This window comes from Clupea harengus, chromosome 24, assembly GCF_900700415.2.
Source record: "Clupea harengus chromosome 24, Ch_v2.0.2, whole genome shotgun sequence".
Taxonomy (NCBI): Eukaryota; Metazoa; Chordata; class Actinopteri; order Clupeiformes; family Clupeidae; genus Clupea; species Clupea harengus.
The window spans coordinates 1293230-1318753 of NC_045175.1; the positions used below are offsets into that span (position 1 = coordinate 1293230).

Below are 25524 nucleotides of genomic sequence, written 5' to 3' on the forward strand. Positions count from 1 at the left end.
TGGCCAATAAGCACATCACTGCAGCAAGTAACAATTTTATTCAAATGTCACATTTGTATTGCGACACTGATTACATTTTCTAAAACAATTTAGATTAATGAAGCCCTGTTTAATCAGACAGGTTAGTGAACGCTCTGTCTGCCTCCAGTCCATTCAGCTTCAGTGCTCGTCAGTGATGGATATGGGCTGAGCGAAGGGGTCATGACCTTGAAGGGCATTCATAAACAGATGTGTCACAGTAATTGAATCACCAATGGCCATAATACAAGTAGCCACTGGTCACCCATCCATCTGAGCCCATTTGCTTCATTGCCAAAGCTCTAGTATTGAATTATTTTCACGTTTGGGATCGAATCCATCAGAAGCTCCCCGTACTTGATCTGACAGTTGCTGAGAACAGTGCGTGTCTGCTACATCAGTAACACCGGTTATCCTCAGACTCACACAGCTGGATTTCAAGCCAAGAAACTTTCTGGACAAAACTAGTTTGTATCCCTCTTTCAGTTTAAATGAAACCATTTAAGGGTGTGAATTCAAATAGGGCAGATACATTTACAAATGGAGTGTGTGTGTGTGAACGTGTGTATGTGTGTGAACGTGTGTGTGTGTGTGCTCACGGTGGGGCTGTGTTGGGGGGGGGGGTTAAGTAAAATCAGGCTATAAAGCAGGATAGGCACTTGTATGTAAATGTGAATCCAACCTGAAATTAACTGGGCCCGGAGGCCAAATGTATAATCAGTCGTCTCCCCACTAAGTGCTCTGAGGCAAAGAAGGTTAACATAATATAACAGCCATTCATGGGCAGCCCACTGGGAAACTCCATCAGGGTTTTTCAATTTGCCAGTGGTGTCTCAGGGCCTGACAATGTGGCTGAAATGAGGAGGAGGACTACTTCTGACTGAGAGCGCTGAGTGCCCCCTGAAACCCAAAGGCTCAGGTGAAGAGGAGAGGGATAGAGGTGAACGTTGCCTTGCAGCCATATTCAACTTTAGAATACAAGCTGTGTCGTTATAATTTGTGCACCAGAGATACAGGGAAGCTTCGTGAAATATTTTTGTTGTTTACATTTTGAGTTGTTCTTAATAGATCCCAGAGATGCGTCTCTCCTCCCCGATGTGTAGGCTTCACACTCACCTCTCTCTCTCTCTCTCTCTCTCTCTCTCTCTCTCTCTCTCTCCTCTCCCTCTCCCTGTTAGTCACTCTTGCTTTGTCACTTTTTTTACTTGAACGCTCGATCTGTCAAACGAATCAAAACCAGGGTAGATGAGTTTTGGTCATGAGTGGGTTTCTTTTGAATCATTCTAGATAATGCACTCTGAACAGCTCTAAGGTGGTGCTGATGGATTTTCATTGGACTTTCTCTGACCGATGTCCTGTGTTTTGTCTCCTAGACATGGCGAGCCTGGCATGGGCCTCCCTACTCCTGCTGTGTCTTCAGCCTGCTGTCAGGAAACAGAGTTCCCAGAATTCACCCGGAGACCCCATCAACAACGTGGTGCAGGATCCCCGCACTGGTCGGGTGTACGTGGGCGTGTCAATGCCGTCTACCAGCTGGACGGCTCATTAGCCAAGGAGCACAAGGCTGAGACGGGGCCCAAAAAGGACCTGCGCTCCTGCACACCACCCATCAACATCAACACCTGCCCCTCAGCCAAAGACACCAACAACACAAACAAGCTGCTGCTTGTCAACCCCTCCAACAACAACCTCATTATCTGCGGCAGCCTATATAGAGGGATCTGCTCACTGGTCAATCTGAGCAATATCAACCAGCTGATCTACTACAGTGACAACCAGGGCGAGAGGACCTATGTAGCCAGTATTGAGGACAGCGTGTCTGTGGTGGGCATTATGTCTAACATTCAAAACCTCTCAGTTTTTCTGGTGGGTAAAGGCTACGGCATCCTGGACAGCACCAAACTCATCAGCACGCGGATACTGCAGAGCCATGGCGAATGGGCGATTTTCGACAGCATTGTGGAAGCCGCTGCTGTGCAGGCCATTCCATTCATTCCCAAGTACCTGCACGACTTCCGTACACCTTCAAGGACCAAGGCTTCGTCTACTTCCTTTTCTCGAGAACATTGGGGGGACAGACAACAAGAACAGCACCTTTATATCGCGCCTCTGCGAGCAGGACGACCACTACTACTCGTACACAGAGTTGCAGCTCAACTGTGGCCCTGACAACCGCTTCAACAAGGTGCAGGCGGCCTACGTGGCGAGCCCTGGGAAAGAGCTCGCCCGCAGCCTGTCGGAGAAAGGCTCGTACGGCGATGTTCAATTCTGGGACAAGGTGTTGTTTGTGGTGGCCAGCCCCGATGAGGACCACACAGAGTCGGCCTTGTGCTTGTACCCCCTGAAACGAATCAACGAAAGAATGGTGGACATCATTAGTGCCTGCTACAGTGACTCAGGAAAGATTGGCGGAAAGCCTGCAGTGGATATCCCTTATTCGCCAAAAACAGATGACTTTTGCACCGGGCGGGATGTAAGTTGAAGTCTACTGTAACGATATGCTGGGTTAGTTATCGTGTTGTTTTTTGAGGTACTATAAAGGTTTCTGTTTTGTTGATGTTTTGCAGAAAGATATGGCGACACACTACAAGTGTGGTGCAGACTTCCTGCCCTCCCCTCTGGCCAGCAAGCCGGAATTTGCCCTGAAGGCTGAAGCCATCTACACTAGGAAGGGACTTCTGACTGCTGTGGCCATAGCTGTAGAGCATGATCACACTATAGCGTTCCTAGGCAACTCTGTTGGGGAGGTTTTCAAGGTATGTGGTGTCAGTCAAAATTTACTTCTAGACGCAGTTTGAGATTGTTTGTTTGTTTGTTTGTGTCTGTGTGAACCCCTGTCAGTGGGTGTCAGCTCTTCAGAAGAGTGGAGGTTTTTCAATTTCACATTTTATGTTGGATGCTTAACATGGCATGAAAACACATCAAATGCTTTCGTAATATGAAGGCACCCATTCGCACCAGACGTCAGTGGTATTCGAGACAGAATTTGGATGTTTTAAGATATCATCTCAAAGAACCTCCAATAAACATTAAGACTCCAAGGGGAGCCACCATAAGACAATAAAGCTGGCTAATCATGGACTTAACTAGACTGTGTCTTAGGAGACTCTATACCAGATCCTAACAGATTAGACTGTGTGTGCCTCATTTGGTGGGCTTGACTTTATATACTGTGGACTGAGACCAAGTTTACTTTGAACTTTCACTTCACCAAGCCTTCTTTCTCTCCAGCTTCATCTGTTAGGCTACCCAGAGGTGTACAACAGGGGCCCAGGCGACACCACGGGTGATGTTGTCAATAAGAACCTCTTTTTTGACACGAGCATGACCCATCTGTACATCACTACCAAGAAAAAGGTAAGAGATATACCACATGTCTAAGTATCTTATTGCTGCCAACCTTCTGTTTTTGTCATTTTGTTTGTTGTGGCTGCAGTTGACATTGTGTTGGCTGGTGGAGTTGTTGTTTCTGTATTTGATGCCTCCACAGAGGCGCCCTGTCTGTTTGTTTAATGGAAGTTCTAAAAAGAGGATTAGAAATGTTGAATTAGTTAATCAAAGCACTATTGTCATGTGATCTTCCAGTGGGTATATTGTAATAATTAGCTGTTGTCTCACAGATTGCCAAAGTTCCTGTGCAGGCATGTGGTCTGAAGAAGGACTGTCAGTCATGTGTTGGGCTGAAGGACCCTTACTGTGGTTGGTGTGTCCTGGAGGGCAGGTAAGGACTGCCTAAGATTTACTGCATAAACAGCAGTGTGCTCTTGGGTCACCGTCTGATCTGTCTTAAGATAGAAGCTCTTAATAGAGGCTGCAGATTGCAGTGCAACTGGATAGATTGTCCTGGCTAATGGCCATTTGTGAAATAGGTGCACCAGGAGGTCAGACTGCCGCCGTGCCGAGGAGAAAAATGGCTGGTTGTGGAGTCCCAAGCAACAGTGTGTTAAGATCGTCTCTTTCAACCCCCCAAATCTGAGCTGCAAAAAGACTCAGCAGGTAGGCAACTCAGTCAAAATACCAATAGTGCATACATAGATCTCAGATCAGAGGAACAGTTTTGCAAAAAAATTACCCCAAGTGTACTAAATAGTGAGTGGATTTTTTTCAAAAGGACCTGTTATGTAATTGAATATTTGCAAAAATGTGGTGATTGAGCAATATTGTCAGGGAAGAACCATAGCTAATTATAATGCATAAATGATCTTGGACTGAATCAATATTTCTGAAACTACAGTTTATAAAATGATAATGATGAAGATAATGCTCACAATGCTTCTCTTGTTGTCCTGTTTACTTGCAGGTGGACTTCAACATCCCCTCGCTGCCCAGCATTGGCAGTGCTGACCAGCTCCACTGCTCCTTCGGCACCTTCCAGAGTAGCGCGGTCATGATCGACTCGATTGTCACCTGCAGCCTGCCTGAGCCCGACGCCATCCCAACCACACCTGAGCAGCAAGGTTTGTCCAGCCGCGCGCTCTCCCAGACAGCCATTGTGAAGAAGCTCTTCCAGACAGCCATTATGAAGAAGGCTCGGTGTCCTCACATGTTGCCTTCTGTTTTGCATAGATTTCGTGGCTGTGCCGGTGAAGATCTTAGTGAACATGACGGTGGAGGTGGCGTCCAGCGAGTACAAATTCTACAACTGTGCAGCAGCCGTACACAAGACAGAGAACACCCGTGAGTTTTCCCAGCCTCCCCTTCCCCCTTCCCTCCTCCCGTTGTGTCAGCACGCAGGCAGGGTGTCTGTGCTGACGATTGTGGGTTTAATGAATACAAGGATACATATGAATATATTAATAAATAAAAAAGTACATGTAGAAGGTCTAAATGTTATTCATACACTATGATGCATGACTGATGCAAGAACTGAATACGCTTCTTTAGATACTCCTTTTTTTGGGGATCTGTTTTTCCAAGGATGAGGAAATTGCTTTACATTCCTATTCATTCATCAAAGTGAAAGTCAATCTTTTTCTCTCTTTTTTGTCCCCGATTTCCCCGTAGTGTTTTTAGGCAAGGGGAGAAATGTCTGATGAATGGGTTTTGTTCATGAGATGTTTGGAAGATTTATTTTGCTCTCAGTATTAATACACTCTGAGAAATACAATTACAAGCCCACGCATCTCTGACCAAAGTGACACCCCCCCAACTCCTTCTCTCCTCCCTCTCTCTCTCTCTCTACCCCCCCAGGTGCCTCTCCTGTGTTAGTAGCAGCTGGGGTTGTCAGTGGAACACTCGAGATCACACATGCAGCGACAAGAACGAACTCGACAAAGACCCGAACATCGTCCGAACAAAAGAAGTAGGACATGGCACTCGTATGATGCATGCTTTTTTTGTGCCACTCTGAATCTCCAGTTCTTTTTTATTTCATTTTCCTTTCATGGGAAGTAATGATAGTATTGACCAGAAAGGGCAAGCAATAAAAAAAGGGTGCTGGTGTTATTTATTTATTGGAAATGCATCAATGACTTGTGGCACTCCGAAGGTCACGGCTGTAGGAAAACATTCTTGGGTGGAAGGAAAACAGCCGCTCTTGGCGGTCACAGGGTTGAACTGGGGATGGCAGACTGGAATATTTGATGGCAGATACAAAAGCGGAGGATACAAATCCTTTGCGAAGCGTGTCAGAACATGCCAAACATAATGTTCCCACACACACATACACAAGCAAACGCTCTTCAAACACCATTGCTGTGTGTTTCTCTGCTCCATTATGTACCCAGGGAGCAAACTGTCCAAGATTTGAGAACCCTGACCCAATCCTTATTCCCGTCGGTTTCAAAGAACCGATCAGTTTTGAGGGAATCAAACTCGATCAATACAAGGTGAGTAATGCCAATGAAATTGCACATTTTCTCAGTACATATCAATGGATGTGAAAAAAAAAAAGCCATGAGATCAGTCATACAGACGTGTTAGCTGTCAGTTCTCCCCCCTTTCTCGTTACACGCTGTGAGAACACATCCACAGAGAAACAAGCAGTATTGGTGGGAAAGCAGGGGGGATTTAGAGGCCATGATGTGCTTCCAACAGGAAAATCCCAAGAACACTCATATGCCTATTACTGCCCTTCTAAACATGAGCAATGCATTCCTTCACCTTGACATTTGAATCTCTTACTTGATTCCCGCCCACAACTCCCTCTCCCACATACCAGGGTCATGAGTTCACCATTGGCACAGAACTGATGGAGCACACTGAGGAAGACGTCAAGAAAGAGCAAGAGGAAGGACCGTTCTACAGTTTCCCCGGATATGAGGTGAGTCCTAGACCATGATGCTGATATCAGTCAGGTATTCATGTGCATGCATGTTTGCAAAGGGAGTCCCAATAGATCAGGAAGTCCTGTGCTCAGAGAGGAAGCACAGACTAATCTGAGGATCAGGTTCCTCAGACAGATTGATAATCTACCTTGAAGTGAGTTAGTTTGTTTTATTTTGGTAAGTAGTCATTTTGCCAGCGTTGAAGGTAATGGTCCTTGGCATGCCATATGGTTGGCAGAGGTCAGTCCTCACGCTGAAGCTCTACTCATGTGGATAATCAAATGATTGAAAACTGCATGAACTGACAGGTTCCGTGTCAGAGGAAATGTTTATCATCACCACCATGTCAGTGATATCTTCATTGTCTATATGTACATACATACAACACACAATGAAAGGCTTTGGTCATGTAAGGTCAGGGTCCTGCTTTACCTGGTACAAAACTGTCTGACACAGAGATCACAGCACCCCCTGATGGTCATACAGCCCTGTCTGGATGCAGTTTCATAAAATAATCTGCTCTCACTGCTTTTGCGCTTTCCTTGCTTAGAAATGGAAATGTGTAGAAAAAGGACAAAAAAAAATTTTGCCCATTGCAGCAAAAGGGAAATCGCCCCCAGCTACGTTCTTGTTTTGCACTGAATTCTTTAGCTGTGTTGTTGAACGTCTGCCAAATGTATTCAAAGGGAACTTTGCACAGAAAAAAGGCCAGCAAAATGTGGTGCCTGTAGAAATGAAAGATGATCTTTTTCAACCAACATCGTGGGCTGATGAGAGTCCAAACAAATATGGGGGCCTTCGGTTGCTCTGGCTCACTGTGTTTTTCTTGCCGTGTCTTGCAGTTTTCCTACGACAAAGCGCACGAAACCACCGTTCTCTTTCATGTGAAAGACAAACACTCAGGGAAGAAGATTGACAGCTTGTTTAACGGTACGTTTCACTCATTCTACAAGGAGCACTTGAATTGAACTTTTGGCTATTTTTGTGGTGTAAATGACACGTAATTGCAGAATCTTGAAAGCAGTCTGATTTAATTCTGTGATCGCTAAGTGTTTCCACATAGTCACTGCTGTTAATTAGTGTGAGGAATACTATTTAGGATTACAAAATCATCTTTTTGCATCCTTAGTTATGTTGTTTAGTCTTTGAGAAGAACCACAAGTCAAACAGTTGAGACGACTTCTTTTGATATCCTCCTCATACAAGGAAATATCGTAAATTGGTGCTACTTTGGCAGAGTACTAGAAGCTTAGATCATTAGCGAGAGTCCGAGTTATCACATGGAATTGCAACCTGTAATCTAATGAGCGCACTGCTACTCTTCATGCATATCTTGCTGGAGAGGAACGCTGTTTGCTTTTTAAGTAGATGGGCTTCAGTGACCTTAATCCCTCATTGTCCTGTCTTAACGTGTCCTCATTTGTGTCCACACGCAGTCACCTTATATAACTGCTCCGTGGGCCGCGAGGACTGCAGTCTGTGCCGGAACGCAGACCCAAGCAAGTACCGCTGCGTGTGGTGTGCCGCCAAAAGGGCGTGCGTCTACGAGAAGCTGTGCCAGACGACGCCTGTGCCATGCCCAAACCCCGAAATCACAGACGTGAGTTAAACAGTACTAGTAGCATGCCAGCAGGCAGGGTTCAAACTTGATCATGCCCATCGACTTCCCATAGCTCTTATATTAAAATAGAAGTCTTAATTTAATTTAATTATTTCAGCAGCTACTTCATGACTAAGGTGATGTACTTGTCTGCATGTCATATTCTTCATAGTTCTCAATAATTTTGATTTCAGTTCACAAAAGTAGGTATTTACACCTGGTAGTTCAAGCTTTGGTAGTTTGACATTGGTCGCCTCTGACCAAAAAACTGCAGACAACTTGAAATAACTCTATAAACCCAGGGCAACATGCATGTGGTACTTTCAGTTCATTTCCCCCTCATTTTGTGCAGATTATACCTAGTTATGGGCCTCTCAAAGGGGGCATTGCCGTCACCATCAAAGGCTCCAACCTGGGCATCAACAGAGAAGACATCAAGAGTATCACTGTGGCGGGAGTACCTTGCGGGCACCTGGATCAACACTACTCCGTCTCCACCAGGTAACTTCTGCCCACTCCCCTGAGCTCTTCCTGATGCTGCCCTGCCTGGTCCATTCCCCTTCCCTTTCAGATGTGTGTGTGCTTCACCTTAGCGTTGCACATTTCCCGAGGAGCGGAGCGGAGCGGAGGCCATCTGGCAGGTGTGCACACCTGCTCTCGATAAGAGATGCTGCATGGGCTGGTTCTCGCCGCAGCCCCCCCCCCCCCCTCTCTATTTTCGCCACTAATGTGATTTGTGCCTCATAGACTAAACCAATCAATGGCAAAAAACTGCCCTTACACATGTGTTCTAGTGCAATATGGATGCACACAGAGAGAAGATGAATTGAGAAGTAAGCATAAAAAAAACAGAAAGCACGGGTGCAGTCTGTTTAGAGATGCAGACCTCATCAATTCTGGGTTTTTACTGAGGCACTGAGGGAGTTCGGTGGATGAACTCCATAATTTGTCTGTCACCATGTTGTTGTTGCTGGTAAGGAAGGAGATCTTTCTCCTCTGGCATTCCACACAGCAGGTGCTCCTCCTCTGCTCACTTAGAGGCCGCCAATGAAGCACAGATATGATGACACGGAAAAAGGCCCAACGCTTCCCTCATGTTGCGAGCTCAACAAAGCCCTTAACAAGCAGGCTGAAGTGCTGAGAAACTTTTTTTGTTGTTTTTTGCACTTCAAGGCAGGAGTTGTGCGTCTGGGCCCCCGGCCCTCGGTACACATAAGCATTCACAGCACACCACCTCCGCTCTTTTAGGGGAAGGTGAGCGCTATTGATTCCGGGGGCTGCAGGACACAAGCAGCAGACAGCTGCTTCTTGGGTAGTTGGTCTGCAGCTTGGTGTAACCCTTGGTAACTGGCCCTCATTGTGTTTCTGCTCTTGACTCTCTTGCCACTCCCCCACACCCTCTCTCTCTTTTTTTTGTTGGTTGTTCCAGTGTGGTGTGTGAGATCGGCCCAATAGACCCAAACAGCCCATTCACTGGTAAGGTGGAGGTACTGGTGGAGGGGGGGAAGAGAGGGACTTCATCCGTCGATTTCACTTACCGGGTAAGGGATCCTCACCACCTGTTACAGCTAAGAGAGAAAGAGAGAGAATTTAGCGAGGAACGATGGATGAGAGGGAGAAGGAGTGATGAAAGAAATTCAACATGCAGTTGAAGGTGCCTTGAACTTCTTTAAACAGTTTCTATGCATTTCATCATACATAAGTTATAAACACACACCACACACATTTGCACACACACACACAATCACTACATTATCAATACATTCCACCAAAATCCCATTAACCATATTAATTCCAGACTGGTTTATATTGCAGTCTTTAGATTCATATTTATATTACATTTTAACACGACACGTTCACCAAATGTACCAGCTGATTTAGCGTAGACTGGAGCCTTGGTGCCAAGTGTTCACGCCGCAAACTGAGAAGAGCTGTCCCAGGCTGGAGTCCCCGTGGACACGATGAACAAGGAATTATTTCTTACTCCACAGCTGCTTTTAGATGCTGGTTTAGGGTTTAGCGACTAGTGTTTATGTTATTAGGACAGTATGGTATATTAGTGTAGTAGCAGATGACATATTAGTGTATAGCTCATCTACTACTAGTATAGCATCAGCGAGCTCTGTATCTATAAGTGTCTTTGATTGGTTAATAGCAATCAAATAGTTGTGCACGTCATTCTAAACATTCCCCACGTTGGTCACCCTTCCTTAGGACCCCAGACCTACTGGCGTCTTCCCTCGGAAGGGTCCAAAAGCTGGAGGAACGATCATCACCATCATGGGAAATAACCTGCACACCGCTTCCAAAGAGGACATCCTCATCACGGTGGGGACTGTGCCATGCAAAGTGTAAGTACAGTAGTGAGTCTTGGAAGCAGATGGATTTTATTTGTGTCCTCCGTTCCAGAGATAATTACTCTGAGCGGCTGATGTAATGGCACATTCCGTCAGATCTAATTGGTTGTGACAGGGGAGAAAGTGGGAACAAGAGATTATGGCGTGACCCCGTTTGGCCCTCATTTGACGCGGAGCTTGTCATGCTCACCTGCAGGGAGACGTTTGGCACCAACATCACCTGTAAGACAGGCAAGTACCCGGGAGATACGGTGCCCTCCCGGCCACTTCCTGTCAACGTGACGTATGGGAAGTACACCACCACGGAGGTGCCCGGGGCCTTCCAGTACCTCAAAAACCCCACTGTGGTGGATCATCAGCCCAGAAAGAGCTTCGTCTGGTAATGACAGTCGCGTGTGTGTGTGTGTGTGTGTGTGTGTGTGTGTCTGTGTGTCTGTGTGTCTGTGTCTGTGTCTGTGTGTGTGTGTGTGTGTGTGTTGTGTGTGTGTGTGTGTGTGTGTGTGTGTGTGTGTGTGTGTGTGTTTGTGTGTGTATGTGTGTGTGTTTGTGTGTAGTATGTGCTGAGTCTATGTGAGTTCTGAAGTGAAACTATTTATACGGTCAGATTATGCAAAATTATGTAAATTATTTTATAATTATTGTATAATTTAAATTGATAGACTTAATGTTTCATTAATGATTATGAACATAAAGGTTTTAGAGTATAAAGTGAAAACTAAATATTTTGGGTTTGAGTGTTCTTAACCAGACAGGCTATATTTCAATGTCAGAGACATCATTTGAAATGGGAGGACACATCTCAAAATGCGCGACTGCCAGCCAGAGAAGCCATTATGTGTTGGAGTGGTTTTGGCATGAGCTTGGAGTAGGTGTTGGTGTGTAGGTGATCAAAGGGACTGTGTTGCATTTCTCTTTCAGTGGTGGCAGGAGAATCGTGGTAACGGGCTCCGGGTTCAACCTCATCCAGAAAGCCTTCATAATGGTGAACGCCTCTGTGGACGAGTGGTCCCCGGTTTACTCACCTATGGAGGTTTGTCTTCACCTCCAGCATGTGCTCAACCATCTCTCTCTCTCTCTCTCTCTCTCTCTCTCTCTCTCTCTCTCTCTCTCTCTCTCCATCTCTCTCTCTCTCTCCCTCTCTCTCTCTCTCCATCACTCTCTCTCTCTCCACCATCTCTCTCTACTATCTCTCTCTCTCTCTCTCCCATCTCTCTCTCTCTACCATCTCTCTCTCTCTCTCTCCATCCTCTTCTCTCTCTCTCTCTCTCTCTCTCTCTCTCTCTCTCTCTCTCTCTCTCTCTCTCTCTCTCTCTCTCTCTCTCTCTCTCTCTCTCTCTCTCTCTCTCTCTCTCTCTCTCTCTCTCAATTCAATTCAAATTCAAAAAAGGCTTTATTGGCATGACTGCATACAATACAACGTTGCCAAAGCATGTTTACATAAAATGTACAAGCACAATAAACATAAATAAATAAAAACAAACAATAAGTTATAGGTGGTAACAATGTGGTATAGAAACATATAACAGGTTCATTGTTAATTATTAAACATTAAATATTAGTTATCTGGGACAGGGGGTTCATGTTATTGTGGAGCTCATGACAGGCTGATACATATTTTGCTGCCAGTCTACAGCAGTCCTCCCTCTCTCCCAGTAGAACTGAGAGTCTGTCCAGATCATTTAGATGTTGGAATTCTGGGAATATTTGTGTTATTTTGTCAAAATAATAGTCTCTAAGACTTTGGTTATGGTTGCAGTAAATCAGGAAGTGTAGCTCCGTCTCTACTGTTCCCTGGTTACAGAAGGAGCACAGCCTCTCCTCTCTGGGTAGCCAGGTCTGTCTGTGTCGGCCGACTTCTACTGCCAGGTTGTGCTCACTCAGTCTGTATTTAGTTAATGTTTTCCTCATTTTTTTTATCAGACACTGTGGTCAGGTAATTTGCCACGGTGTACTGTCTGTTTAGTGATACATATGTTTCTAATTTGTTCTGGGATTTTGTTAATTTTGCCCAGTGATCTCTATATTTTTCTTTTTCTTTCATAATGATTTGGTTGGGTCTGATTATCTGAGATCTTGAGTTTTTGAGGCTGAGGTCGTCGTTGTGTAATGACCTGGGTGGGTGATGGTTCACCCAGCCTCAGGACAAGTAAGCAGAGGGGACTCCTTTGTGGGTTCAACTCCTGGCAGCATAGGGCTTTGTAGGAAAAGGAGAGTGGGTCACTTGTTTTAATATGATTCCAGAAGTTTAGGGCTCGTTTTTGGATCTTTAATATTAGAGGGTATTGGCCTAATTCAGCTCTACATGCAGAGTTGGGAGCTTTTCTCTGCACTTGGAGGATACTCTTGCAGAACTGTGTATGTAGTATTTCAATTGCGTGTTTGTCCCATTTTGTCCAATCATGTTGAATTTGTGTACCCCACACCTAGCTGCCATATAGTGCAATTGGTTCAATGATAGATTGGAAAATTTTGAGCCATGTTGTTACTGGTAGTTCAATTTGTATAGATTTTTTGATGGCATAGAAAGCCCTTTTTGCTTTGTCTCTCAATTCATTCACAGCCAAGTTAAAATTACCTGTATTTGAAATTTTTAGTCCTAAATATGTATAATTTGTTGTTTCTTTAATAGGGTTGTTTCCAATTGTGAAAATAGTGTTGTCTCTCTGTGGCCTGGACCTTTTTTGAAAAATTAGTACATTTGTTTTGGTTTGATTTACTGTCAGGGCCCAGGTTTGACAGTATTTGTCTAATTCTGACAGGTGTTGCTGTAACCCCTCTTTTGTGGGAGACAGTAGGACCAGGTCATCAGCATAAAATAGACATTTTATTTCAGTGTCTTGTAGTTTCAGGCCAGGTGCAGGGGAGTTTTCTATTTGTTTTGACAATTCATTTATGTATATATTGAATAATGTGGGGCTAAGGTTACAGCCCTGCCTTACTCCACGTCTCTGAAAGAAAGATTCAGTTTTCTTTGTTCCAATTTTAATTGAGCACCTCCCGTTAGTGTACATGGATTTGATCAGATTGTATGTGTTCCCTCCGATACCACTTTCGAGTAATTTTAAGAAAAGGCCATTGTGCCAGACTGAATCGAAGGCTTTTTGGAAATCCACAAAGCAAGCATAAATCTTTGTATTATTTTTGTGTACATTGTTGTCAATTAGTGTGTTTAATGTGAATATATGATCTGTAGTTCTAAATTTGGGTAGGAATTAGGGATGCACCGATACCAGTATCGGTATCGGTGCCGATACTTCGTTAAAATACTCGTACTCGTACTCGTTTTGAATTGCCGAAACCAAGCACCGATACCACTCATCAGTATTTCACTGCATCAAACTGGCCGGGCTATGCTGACACAAAATGCGATTTATTGTCCTACCTGTCCTACCACTCTCTGCCAGACTAGTAAGTAGCTTATTTGCCGTCTTGTGTTGCATTTGCTTGATGTTTGACTGTGTTAGGAAAGTTTGTCACAGTGTCAAAGTATTTCAGTATACAGGTTTCGCTAAATGTAGCTGCTAGCATCTCGTTAGCGATTAGCAATTCCGTTGAGCTGCCTTAACGGCGATTTGGGCTCATTTTAAGATAAATGACGACGACAGGAGTAAGGCACAGTGTAAGATCTGCACTGCTACGGTGTGGAGGGGCGGAAAGGAAAGTACTTTGTTTAACACAAGCAATTTGATTAAACATCTGAAGACGCACCATAGTGCTAAGTACACAGAGTTCACTGCTAGTGGCGCAAGACCGAAGCAACCAATCTTAACTGACGTCTTGCAAAAGAAAAAAACGCGCACGCACACACAGAGAGAGAGGTAGAGAGAAAGACTGTGCCACATAGGTTAAGTGATTGTTTGTGTACTTGAGCAGGAGATTCTTCTGATCCTTTTGTAACTGAAATGTGCTCTTGTGCTAATCCAGTAATAGTTCTGTCCACTTTTTGTTAAGCAGACTGTGTTGTTAACTATGCAGCAAATTGAATGGCCTTTATCTGGTTATATTTGCATTTTGTCTCATGTGATGATATTGTCTGTTTGAAGGCTTTTTTTGTGTGTTAAAACCAGAAAGCTCTGTTTATTTTTGGCTTGGGATAGCCTTCTGTTAATTTTGTACTACAGGCTTGACATAATCTGCAGAGGATAAAATAAAATCTGCCTCCAAATTAATTGCACTTTCATGGAGACCAAATCTAAGAAGTATCGGTACTCGGTATCGGCAAGTACACAAATAAAAATACTCGTACTCGTATCGGTTTGTAAAAAAGTGGTATCGGTGCATCCCTAGTAGGAATCCAATTTGGCTGTTGCTTAATACATTATGTTCTGTGAGGAAGTCTATGATCCTTGAGTTTAGAATGCTACATAAGACCTTCCCTAGACATGAATTTATACAGATCCCACGGTAATTTTGTGGATCTGTTTTGTCTCCACTTTTAAATATGGGACGTATCAGTCCATCATTCCATATTTCAGGAAAGAAGCCAGCTTTAAGTACTAAATTTAGAAGTTTCAGAATGGCTGATTTGAATTTATTGTCTGTGTGTTTAAGCATCTCATTGAGGATGCCGTCAGGTCCACAGGCTTTTCTACACTTTAAATTTTTCAGTTTTTGATCTAATTTTTTTTCTGTGATTTCATAATCTAATGGGTTCTGGTAGTCCTTAATGATGGTTTCTAATTGGTTCAATTTTTCTTGTAATTGGTCTCGTTTCGGTGTGATATGGGTTTCTTGATATAGATCCTTGAAGTGGTTGATCCATATATCCCCATCTTGAATGGCAAGATCATTATTTGTATTATTATTTTTGTTCAAGGTCCTCCAGTGGTCCCAGAAACTGTTTGAATTTATGGACTCTTCAATTAGGTTGATTTGGTTTTTGAGGTGGTGCTCCTTCTTAAATCTCAGTGTTTGTTTATATTCTTTGACTGTGTCTCCATATTGAATACGTAGGTCCTGATTATCTGGATCCCTGTGCTTTTGGTTGGATAATTGTCTTAGAATGCAAATCCATGAGGAAAAAACTGAGTCAAACCATTTTTCTTGCTTTCTTTTTTTTGGGTTTGGTTTATGTAGAGGTAAGCTCGATTGTTGTGCCACATAATGAAAGATATTGGTGATGTGCTTTGTGGCTAGGTTTACTCCCTCTTTCCTGCTGGGATATGCATGGGCCAGGAAAGAGTTTAGGTGTTCTTGGGTTTCATGGCTGCTCATAGCCTCTTGATATGCAGGTAGTCTGCTTTGCATCCATCTAAAGTTAGTTGTTATATTATATAATTTACTGGAGTTGGGGCATGGTTGTTTAGAGTGGGGTCTTTTAAGGTAAATTTTGATCTGATTATGGTCTGAAAAGGGGGTTTGTTGCTTCACTGTGAATGCTCTGAGAGAGAATGGGTCCAAATCTGTAATTGCATAATCTACTGTGCTACTGCCAAGAGAGGAACTGTAGGTGTAGCGGCCAAAGGAGTCCCCTCTTATTCGACCATTGGCTATGTATAGACTGAGGGATCGGCAGAGCTGCAGCAGTTCTTTCCCATTTCTATTTGTTATTTTGTCGTAATTATTCCTTACGGGAAGAGTTAGGCTGGTGTTAGTTTTGTTATTCATGTATTTGTCTCCGTTTGTGCTAGTAGTGTCTGATTCTTCAGCTGTGCGGGCATTCAGATCACCAACGATTAGGATATTTCCCTGGGTTTGGAAGTGGGTGATGTCTCCCTCTAAGTCAGAAAAGGTTTGATCCTTAAAGTAGGGAGATTCAGCTGGAGGGATGTAGATTGCACAAATGAATATGTTTTGGGTATTAGAGGTCAGGTCTTTTTTTAACTTAAGCCATACATAATTATCACCTTCTTTAACTAGTTCAATAGAGTTTGTATATTTGGCTTTATACCATATGAGTATTCCCCCTGAGCTCCTCCCCTGTGTCACTCCAGGGAGCTTTATTGAGTTAACTGTTAACTCCCCATAGCCTGGAGGGCAGCCAGTCGGTAAGTCTCCCCTATCCCACGTCTCCATTAGAATGATGATGTCGGAGTCTTTGAGCTCATCAATGAACTCAGAGTTGTTACTTTTCAGTCCAAAGGCAGATGATCTTAATCCCTGGACATTCCATTGGCTGATTACAAAGGATTCGTATTGGTTCATGCTACAATATGAGTTATTAGATTTGTTGTTGTTTTTCATACAGAGTGGAAATGCATATCTTTCACCCACAAGTGATATGTAAGAGGATAGCATTGGTTTATATAAACAGTATTATCAATATATAATTGCGTTTGTATTCATTTGTATCAGTTAATGTTTTCAGTTAGCGTTTGTTTGTGTGTGTGTGTGTGTGTGTGTGTGTGTGCGCGTGCGTGCTCATGTGTGTTCTCACCAGGGCCCCTGGCCTGTAAGACGAGTGCAGATGAGGGTGAGCATTTGTCTGATGTCCATCATGTCATTGGGGTCTGGAGCTCCAGTAAGGGCTTCAGCATAGCTTTTCCCATGTGTTTGCACCCTGTGCTGCTGTGATGGTGGTGCTGAGCGGAGGCCTTGCTGCCATGTTTGTGGTGGTCCTGCTGTGTTCACAGTGGCACTCCTGGGAGGGGCTGGGGGACCAAGGTGAGGTGGGCATGGGTGTGGGGGCAAAAGTGGGGGCCCATGGTGTGGTGGGCACAGCAGTGGTAGCTGGGGGCCGGGTGGGTGCTGGGGCAGGGGTCTGGGGTGAAGTGGGGAAGGGTACCCAGGAGTTCCTTGGTGGTGTTCCGTAGACTCACTCTCTCTCTCTCTCTCTCTCTCTCTCTCTCTCTCTCTCTCTCTCTCTCCCCTTCTCTCTCTCTCACTCTCTCTCTCTCTCTCTCTCTCCGTCTCTCTCTTTCTCCTCAGCTCGGAGGGCCAATCTGGGCGGATCCTATCCATGATATAGAGTTTGTCCAGAAGGTGCTGTCGGCCGTGTCCACAAACCCGTCTCGTTTTGGGACGTCGAAACGCATCGAGGGCATGCTCAGCATGATGACAGAGGTGCTCCAGTGCACACACACACACACACACACCACACACACACCACACACACACACACACACACACACACACACACACACACACACACACACACACACACACACACACACACACACACACACACACACACACACACACACACACACACAGTGTTGAAATTGATGTTGTGTTTAATTATTAATAAAATGAACAATGCAAAACTCGTTATGTGATAAGATGAACAAGATTAGGATTAACACAGCAATGCTGAATGTGTGTGTGTGTGTGTGTGTGTGTGTGTGTGTGTGTGTGGCTCAGGAGCTCCCTGATGTCCCTCTGTACTACGCGCTGGACCATCTGTGCAGCACAGTGCACTGTAACACTCCAGCCATGCTCCAGTTCAGGTGCTCACTCTCTATGACTACACACACTCTCTCTCACTCTCTCAATCTCTATGACTACACACCCAAACACACTGACTCACTCTCTCTCACTCTCTATGACTACACACACTCTCTCTCAATCTCTATGACTACACACCCAAACACACTGACTCACTCTCTCTCACTCTCTATGACTACACACACTCTCTCTCACTCTCTCAATCTCTATGACTACACACCCAAACACACTGACTCACTCTCTCTCACTCTCTATGACTACACACACTCTCTCTCACTCTCTCAATCTCTATGACTACACACCCAAACACACTGACTCACTCTCTCTCACTCTCTATGACTACACACACTCTCTCTCACTCTCTCAATCTCTATGACTACACACCCAAACACACTGACTCACTCTCTCTCACTCTCTATGACTACACACACTCTCTCTCAATCTCTATGACTACACACCCAAACACACTGACTCACTCTCTCTCTCTCTCTCACTCTCTCACTCTCTATGACTACACACCCAAACACACTGACTCACTCTCTCTCTCTCTCTATGACTACACACACTCTCTCTCACTCTCTCTCACTCTCTATGACTACACACCCAAACACACTGACTCACTCTCTCTCACTCTCTATGACTACACACACTCTCTCTCTCTCACTCTCTATGACTACACACCCAAACACACTGACTCACTCACTCTCTCTCACTCTCTATGACTACACACACTCTCTCTCACTCTCTATGACTACACACCCAAACACACTGACTCACACTCTCTCTCTCTCACTCTCTCACTGTCTATGACTACACACCCAAACACACTGACTCACTCTCTCTCTCACTCTCACTCTCTATGACTACACACCCAAACACACTGACTCACTCTCTCTCAATCTCTATGACTACACACCCAAACACACTGACTCACTCTCTCTCTCTCTCACTCTCTCACTCTCTATGACTACACACCCAAACACACTGACTCACTCTCTCTCACTCTCTCAATCTCTATGACTACACACCCAAACACACTGACTCACTCTCTCTCACTCTCTATGACTACACACCCAAACAAATTGACTCACTCTCTCTCACTCTCTATGACTACACACCCAAACACACTGACTCACTCCCTGTCACATGTGCACACCCAGTCTGACGCTCTATTCACACCATCTGCCCATGTCTATTTATTACCACATGTCACACTGAATACATGTCACACTGAATATCTAACACTATACACACACCCTTACTCTCTAACACACACACACACATATATGGTTGGGATTTCTTTCACACAAAAAACACGCAAAATGCTCCCGCACATACACACACTTAAACACACTCTGTGTTCACCATCAGGTCCGCCCTGCTCCACGCAGGCTACAGGGTGTCCATGTCTCACGCCAGCAGGAACGGCCTGAAGACCGACGCCCCACCCGGCGTGATCTGGGACCTCCTGCGCTGCTGGGTAACCCCCCCCCCCTCCCCTCCTCCTCCTCCCCCCTCTTGGGGTTTCTCTCCACAGAACTTATATAGGCCAAGCTCAAACCTCATCAGGGGAACTATTCCAGATCGTGTTTGTTTGTGTGTGTGTGTGTGTGTGTGTTGTTTGTGTGTGTGTGTGCTTCTCTACATTTAATATGAGACACTTTGTCTGGGCTTTTTGTTGTGAATTCAGCCCATTCTATGGCCTCTTTTTATTTATACAGACCTTTTAATAAAAGACTGCTGTGTCTGTGTGTCTGTGTGTCTGTGTGTCTGTGTGTCTGTGTGTGTGTGTGTGTGTGTGTGTGTGTGTTCAGGAGAAGGCCAACCCAGTGAAACGGGAGAGGCTGTCCGAGACGAGCCCGGCGTTCCGCATTCTCTCCACGGAGCCGACGTGAGTGCAGCGGAGGACACCCGTCTCCTCTCAGCTCCTTAAAGTGCACTAAGTGCACTTAGGTCCATTCTCTCTCTCTCTCTCTCTCTCTCTCTCTCTCTCCGTTTGTTCTCCCTCTTTTCTATTTTGCTCTCTCATCCTTTTCTCTCACACTGTTTTACTCTGTTTCCCTTTCACCCCCGCCTCCAGTCTGCAGGCTTGCTTTGACGTGCGGGAAGACGCCAATCCCCAGTCTCGTAAGCGGCACCTGGTGCGCTTCCAGGAGAACCCTCAGGCCAACTGGGGCCCAAAGGCCCGGGCCAAAGACAGGTGGGCCACCCACTCCACTCAGTATGCCATTCTATCATCTTCTCTTATTCAATTCATATTCAAAGTTGGCTTGACTGTTAGCAGTGATATTGATTGAATCACTCATCTTGTTCTTCTGGTGTTTCTCCACAGTGGTGGGATATCCAGTGAGCTCGAGGACAAGAGGAAGTTGTGCCAGAACAAGAGGAAGAACCAGGTCACAGACGCGTCCCAGCTCAAGAACTTCCCCTGCAAGAGGTTCAGGAAGGTGAGGGTGCGCACACACACACACACACACACACACACACACACTAAACATATTACACAAAGTAAGTACCAAGTATACCCTCACTGTCGACACACTTGTACACACATAGACCTTCTACACACACAAAGACCTTTTTTACTGTGCACTGAATGCATAGGTACACACACACACACACACACACCTCATACAGTACAAAACGATGACATACAAACACTCTTTCATGCCAGTTCATCCTCTTATGCAACACTGAGTGCCCAGATTCCTCATCCGTGTTGGCATGACTACAGCTCATGGAATTCACAACAGCTGTGTGGCAGGAACATTCTCTCCTCTCTCTCACACACACACACACACACACACACACACACACGCACTCTTCTCTTTGTCTCTCTCTCACTCACACACACACATGCAAGCACTCTTCTCTCTGTCTTTTTCTCACTCACACACACACACATGCAAGCACTCTTCTCTTTGTCTCTCTCTCTTATACACAGTTCTCTCACTCACTCTCTCTCTTATACACAGTTCTCTCACTCACTCTCTCTCTTTCTCTCTCTCTCTCTTATACACAGTTCTCTCTCTCTTTCTCTCTACAGGGCACATGCACACATGGAGACAAATGCTGCTATTCTCACGAGTCGGCATCCGATGAAGCTGATAAGATGGAGTGAGGGACACACAATGGACCACACACACACACACACAATGGACTACACACACACAATGGACTACACACACACACACACACACACACACACACACACACACACACGCACCTCTGTAAGGCTGATCTCAAAGCTAGCATGGCTCTTCTCATGGCTACGTTTCCCAGAATCCTTGACACAGCAAGCGGCAAACAACCAAGTTGATGTGCTAGCCTTGGCTGCCACTGAGGTATTCAGCTTGTGTGTCTGCACACCACTGGCAGCACAGCATTTCAATTGGATGTTTGTGTGGAGGACTACACAGTAAGGTGGAGTAATCGTCAACTCGCAAGCACGTGGTGAAATGGAGATGATACGGAGAGAAAAAGGTCTTTGTGTTGGATGTATCCGGAGTTAAACACACATGTGTTTTTCATATGTACAGATAGGGGATTGTACTGTTTAATTTAACTTTCCTGTTTTCAGTTTTCCCCTTTTTAAATCGGCAAATAAAAGATCCCCTTCACTCTTCCTCTCCGTCAGTATTGGTGGGTTCCCCAAAGGAAACCTCGTTATGCAAACTGATTCGTGGCATCAGACTGGATTATTTTTATAGGTGTCACTATGCTGCCCTTGTGCAGACTCTGACTCATAGCTTCCAATCGTACGCATTAGACCAGGGGAACACACTGGCCACACAAGCTTTTCTTTTTTCACCCAAATGACCTTCAGCTACAGGCAAATTACATACCAGAATTTACTAGAAAAACAATTGTAGGTAGACCTCAGTAGAAATCCAATCGGAGGATAAATTCACCTAAACGGATTAGTCTGCCTTGAGACCGGATCTCAGTCCAATCTGTGGTATCCGCTGCCAGCCAACACGCGTCTGAGCGGCTAGTGTTCTTCTGGAGCTCTGCGGACTGACATTATACCCTCATGACGCCACGCCGCTCGAGCACTGTATGTGGTGGGCACCCCTCAACATTTTTGTACACTTGAATATATTAGTAATGACAGAATACATAAATCACTTTTGATCATTTTAATTACAAAAAATGGCAAGAATTACAAAATAAATCACCTAAAAGAGGGACTCATCTAAAAAAAAGGCACAAAAATGTCTATTGCACAGATCATAATCACTGAGTTTGAGACAGATTTTAAGTGTGTGTGTGTGTGTGTGTGTGGGGTGACTGTTGCATGGAGTTCTTCTGGGGAATGTTTTCGTGTGATGTTAAAGCTGCAGTGTTATATACCTCAATAGTTCAATCTGCAGAGATGTCACAGTAGTTTATAAAAGAATGTTCTTAGGCCCCCCGTTCTATCGTCACAAAAAGTTCTCCGGTACGAGATTTGCTGAGGCAGCTTTTCAAATGGCCAAAAATAATAATAATGGGTTTACAACAGATGTATGAAACCAAAGACGGCCTGCCATCCCCTGGAGGGTACATTGTGTTCAATTACACTGATGAGGCTGAAAAATAGCAGAGGATCCTTGAAGTCCAGGTGAGACAGACAGACAGAGAGGTCAAGCTGACCCCTCTTTAGACAGCGTTGGCGGCAAGTCGTGACAAGCGTGTCGGATTTTTCCTGATTGGTGTTCTGTGTGTTGCTAGCTCCTGATTGGCTAGCTCTGCCAGACCCGGAGCAAGAAGGTGCGGATCTCCATCGGGTGCAGAGTGACGTCCAACGACGACGGGTCAGCGGGTCGCTTTGGCGGGGGCGCCCCCGCATCTGTCATCACGGAGAACAAGGAGAAACCATGAAATACGTCCTGGAAAAGGTCAATCTGACACAGACTTGAGAACCCAGGGTGCGCTGAGACAGATTTAGAGCAGGCTATGTGCGTGATGAGTGAATAAGAGAAGAAGAAGGAAGGAAAGAAAAAAACGAGGGAAGGTGAAAGAAAAAGAGCAAAGGGTCTCAAGCTCCAGCCAAATACGTGTGAATAAAACGCGTGTGACAAATATCCAAATGCCAATTAACGAACTATATTGAAGGTACAGTCCATGATTCTGGCATTTTTGAGTGCACACAGAACAGACATCTTATTAGTGCTTATTACAGAGAAAGATTCATAACCCCCTATGAGGTGATCCTAGAGGACTGGGACAAAAGGTCTATTGGAATAAACTCAGGGACTACACCTTTAACTATATTAATCCAAGTCAAAAATCACGTTGGGCCTGACCATGTGACTGGCCACCGGGAGTTACCTGAGCTGGGTCTCCAGTCCAGGCGACTCATCTCACTCTTCCACTGATTGGCCCCCAGACTCATCTCTGTGGCCCCCAGCACCTCCAGATTGGAGAAGAGCTTCTGTGGAGAGAGACACAGCAGGATGCTTTCAGGACACTAGCAGCAGCAGCAACAACAACAACCGTATGCCCTTCCTCTTCCCCTTCCACTCACTCACAAACTTTAATGAGACACAGCAAAGGTTGGAATGACCTGCCGTGTTTGGAGATTGTATTGTCCAGTTAAGAGGTTGAGTAGGTTTCCCCCCCCCTTGTGTGTGTCTGTGTGTGAAGTTAAAAGTGAAGAGTTGATTGTTGGCTTGATTTGTTCTTTGTGAACTGGTGCTGAGAGAATGAGACAGACTGAGTGTGTGAGTGAGAGGGAGAGAGAGAATGTGTGTGTGTGTGTGAGACAGAGAGAATGTGTATGTGTGTCTGTGTGTGTGAGAGAGACAGTGTGTGTGAGAGAGAGAATGTGTATGTGTGTCTGTGTGTGTGAGAGAGAGTGTGTGTGTGTGTGTGTGTGTGTGTGTGTGTGTGTGTTTCTCTAACCTGCAGGTTAACAGTGACGGGCTGTGAGAATGCTTTGCTCTCTTTGCTCTGGTACTGGTGCTCCAGGCGCAGCAGCACCGAGTCGTAGTCCCACTGGGACACTGTCAGCAGATGAACAGCAGGGGGCAGCGCAGCCTGCAGGCCTGAGAACTACAGCAGAGATGAGAACACAGGCTAAATCATTACCGGAGACTACAGCTCCAGCACATAACACTGGAGGTTAGAATAAATGGCAGGAAATTAATTATCTAATTAGGAAAGCTTATAAAAGTCCTCTAATTTGACCTGCCTGTGGCATAGTTTTACGGTACGAGTAACCAATTATGACTCCTGAAAGATGTCATGCTTTCTCAGCAATAAACCTTTACATAAATAATACAATGCCACACATTTGTCATAATAACATAATTGTTATAGCACCATTATAATTGTATATTTTTAGAATGCAAGTGATTACAGTGATGAGTCCTATTGCCTGCATTTCAACCACCCTCATTAATCTAATTAATCCACCCACCCAAAATTGCTTCAAGAGAGAGAGAGAAAAACATCCATCAATCAATCCATCCACCCACCCACCCAAAATTGCTTCAGGAGAAAGAAAGAGAGAGAGAGAGAAACATCCATCCATCCATCCATCGCCCCCCATCTCACCTGCAGGCGTGTGCTGGGCTGGGCCGGGCCCTTCTGGAAGCTGAGCAGCGGCTGCAGCACCTGGGCCTGAGCGAGGGGCCGGTGGGCGTCGGCCGCCGTGTCGGGGGGCGTGAGGGTGAGCAGCAGGCGCCCGCGTACAACCAGCCCCTCCGCCCCGGCCTCGCCCGTCTCGTTGAGGGGCTCGGCCACGCCACGCACGTCGTCGTACAGCAGCCGCCGGTGCAGCTGCGGGTGGAAGGAACCGATATATGCATGAACATACACACGGACATGAACGCATGCCAAAAATATGTATGGAAATACCACATACTTGTTCATACATGCACAAACATACATAGGGACGTAAACTCATTTATGTACACGTCACCCACACAGGGCCAATTGTAGACATTCATTAAAACACGGTATTTAAAACGTAGTTCTCGTACAAAGAGGAATATCCCATAAGGATGGTTTATATGTTGTATTCTGTGCTCTGAGTGTGAAATGACTGGTGTCTCTCTCTGCTAGTGACACCTGGGGCCAATGTTGCTGTTGTGTTGATGCAGGGGCCGTTCTGCCCGCCTCACCATGATCTCCAAGGAGCCGTCCACAATGCTGCTTCCCCCCTGGGAGCGGTCAGTCACCACTGTCAGCTGGGACTCTTTGTCCTGAGGCAAACACAAAGACACACACTCCCTGTTTGTTTTTGTCATGAAAAAAAAATACCAGTGGTAAGGCCAATTGGCAAGAATCTGGCGATCCACTATGTATCACAATACAGGGGTTCCGATTCAATACATTGCAAAATATTGCAATGCTGTAAGCAAGTCAATATCTAATTTTAGGAAAATTGTCATACTATAAAAAAAACACACCACCACATGCATAGACTTCCTGCCCAAGGGAGTGGAAGAGTTAAATGGCACAGGATAGATTCATCTTAATCTTTGCATGTAAGCTATTAATTAAAAATCGATGCAGTGTTTCTGAGAATCGATACAATATCACAATACATAATATTGCAATACTCAAGTGTATCGATATTTCCTCTCTTACAAAATGTAATCATGAGCTTTGAAGCATGAGTGTTGAAGTGGCGAGGTGAAGGACTATCAAATCACCAAGACTCATGGTTGTACATACAGTAAAGACAGACAGGCAGGCAGACCGATTGTGACCATCTCAAGCATATACCAATATTCTGTTGAGTTCTTAAATGTACACTGTCCTGCAATGAAGCAGACACTGAGATAAAAGACTACAGTTCCCTAGTACAGACTGCCTTGGCGTCTCCCAGGACCCGTCAGAGGAGCTCACCTTGATGAAGGCACGGGAGTTGATGGGGTAATAGTTGCCAGCGATGGGCTCAGACTGCAAC

General features: G+C 45.1%; 2 protein-coding genes and 1 pseudogene across 2 annotated transcripts in view; 2 read left to right on the plus strand and 1 right to left on the minus strand.

Annotated features, from left to right (window-relative positions):
- Positions 1-1393: 1393 nt before the first annotated feature.
- LOC116219373 lies at positions 1394-16993 on the plus strand (annotated as a pseudogene).
- A 109-nt stretch (positions 16994-17102) lies between these two features.
- Positions 17103-21244, plus strand: LOC116219374 (tRNA (guanine(26)-N(2))-dimethyltransferase-like; the record flags this gene model as incomplete). The annotated part of the gene is made up of 7 exons (XM_031562654.2): positions 17103-17243; positions 17541-17626; positions 18996-19104; positions 19439-19515; positions 19705-19824; positions 19957-20071; positions 20671-21244. Coding segments are annotated over 7 exons (723 nt in total), but the record flags the coding sequence as incomplete, so codon positions are not given.
- Positions 21245-21748: 504 nt separating this feature from the next.
- The window catches only part of man2b1 (mannosidase, alpha, class 2B, member 1), a 13919-nt gene continuing 10143 nt past the window's right edge, over positions 21749-25524 (minus strand). Inside the window, exons 18-23 of the mRNA XM_031561895.2 lie at positions 25464-25524; positions 24734-24814; positions 24165-24389; positions 23511-23660; positions 22938-23040; positions 21749-22455 (exon numbers count right to left, since the gene is read on the minus strand). The exon at positions 25464-25524 is cut by the window's right edge and continues 27 nt beyond it. Of these exons, the coding sequence (XP_031417755.1) occupies positions 22349-22455; positions 22938-23040; positions 23511-23660; positions 24165-24389; positions 24734-24814; positions 25464-25524 (727 nt within the window). The 3' untranslated portion in view covers positions 21749-22348. The remainder of the gene's footprint in view (positions 22456-22937; positions 23041-23510; positions 23661-24164; positions 24390-24733; positions 24815-25463) is intronic.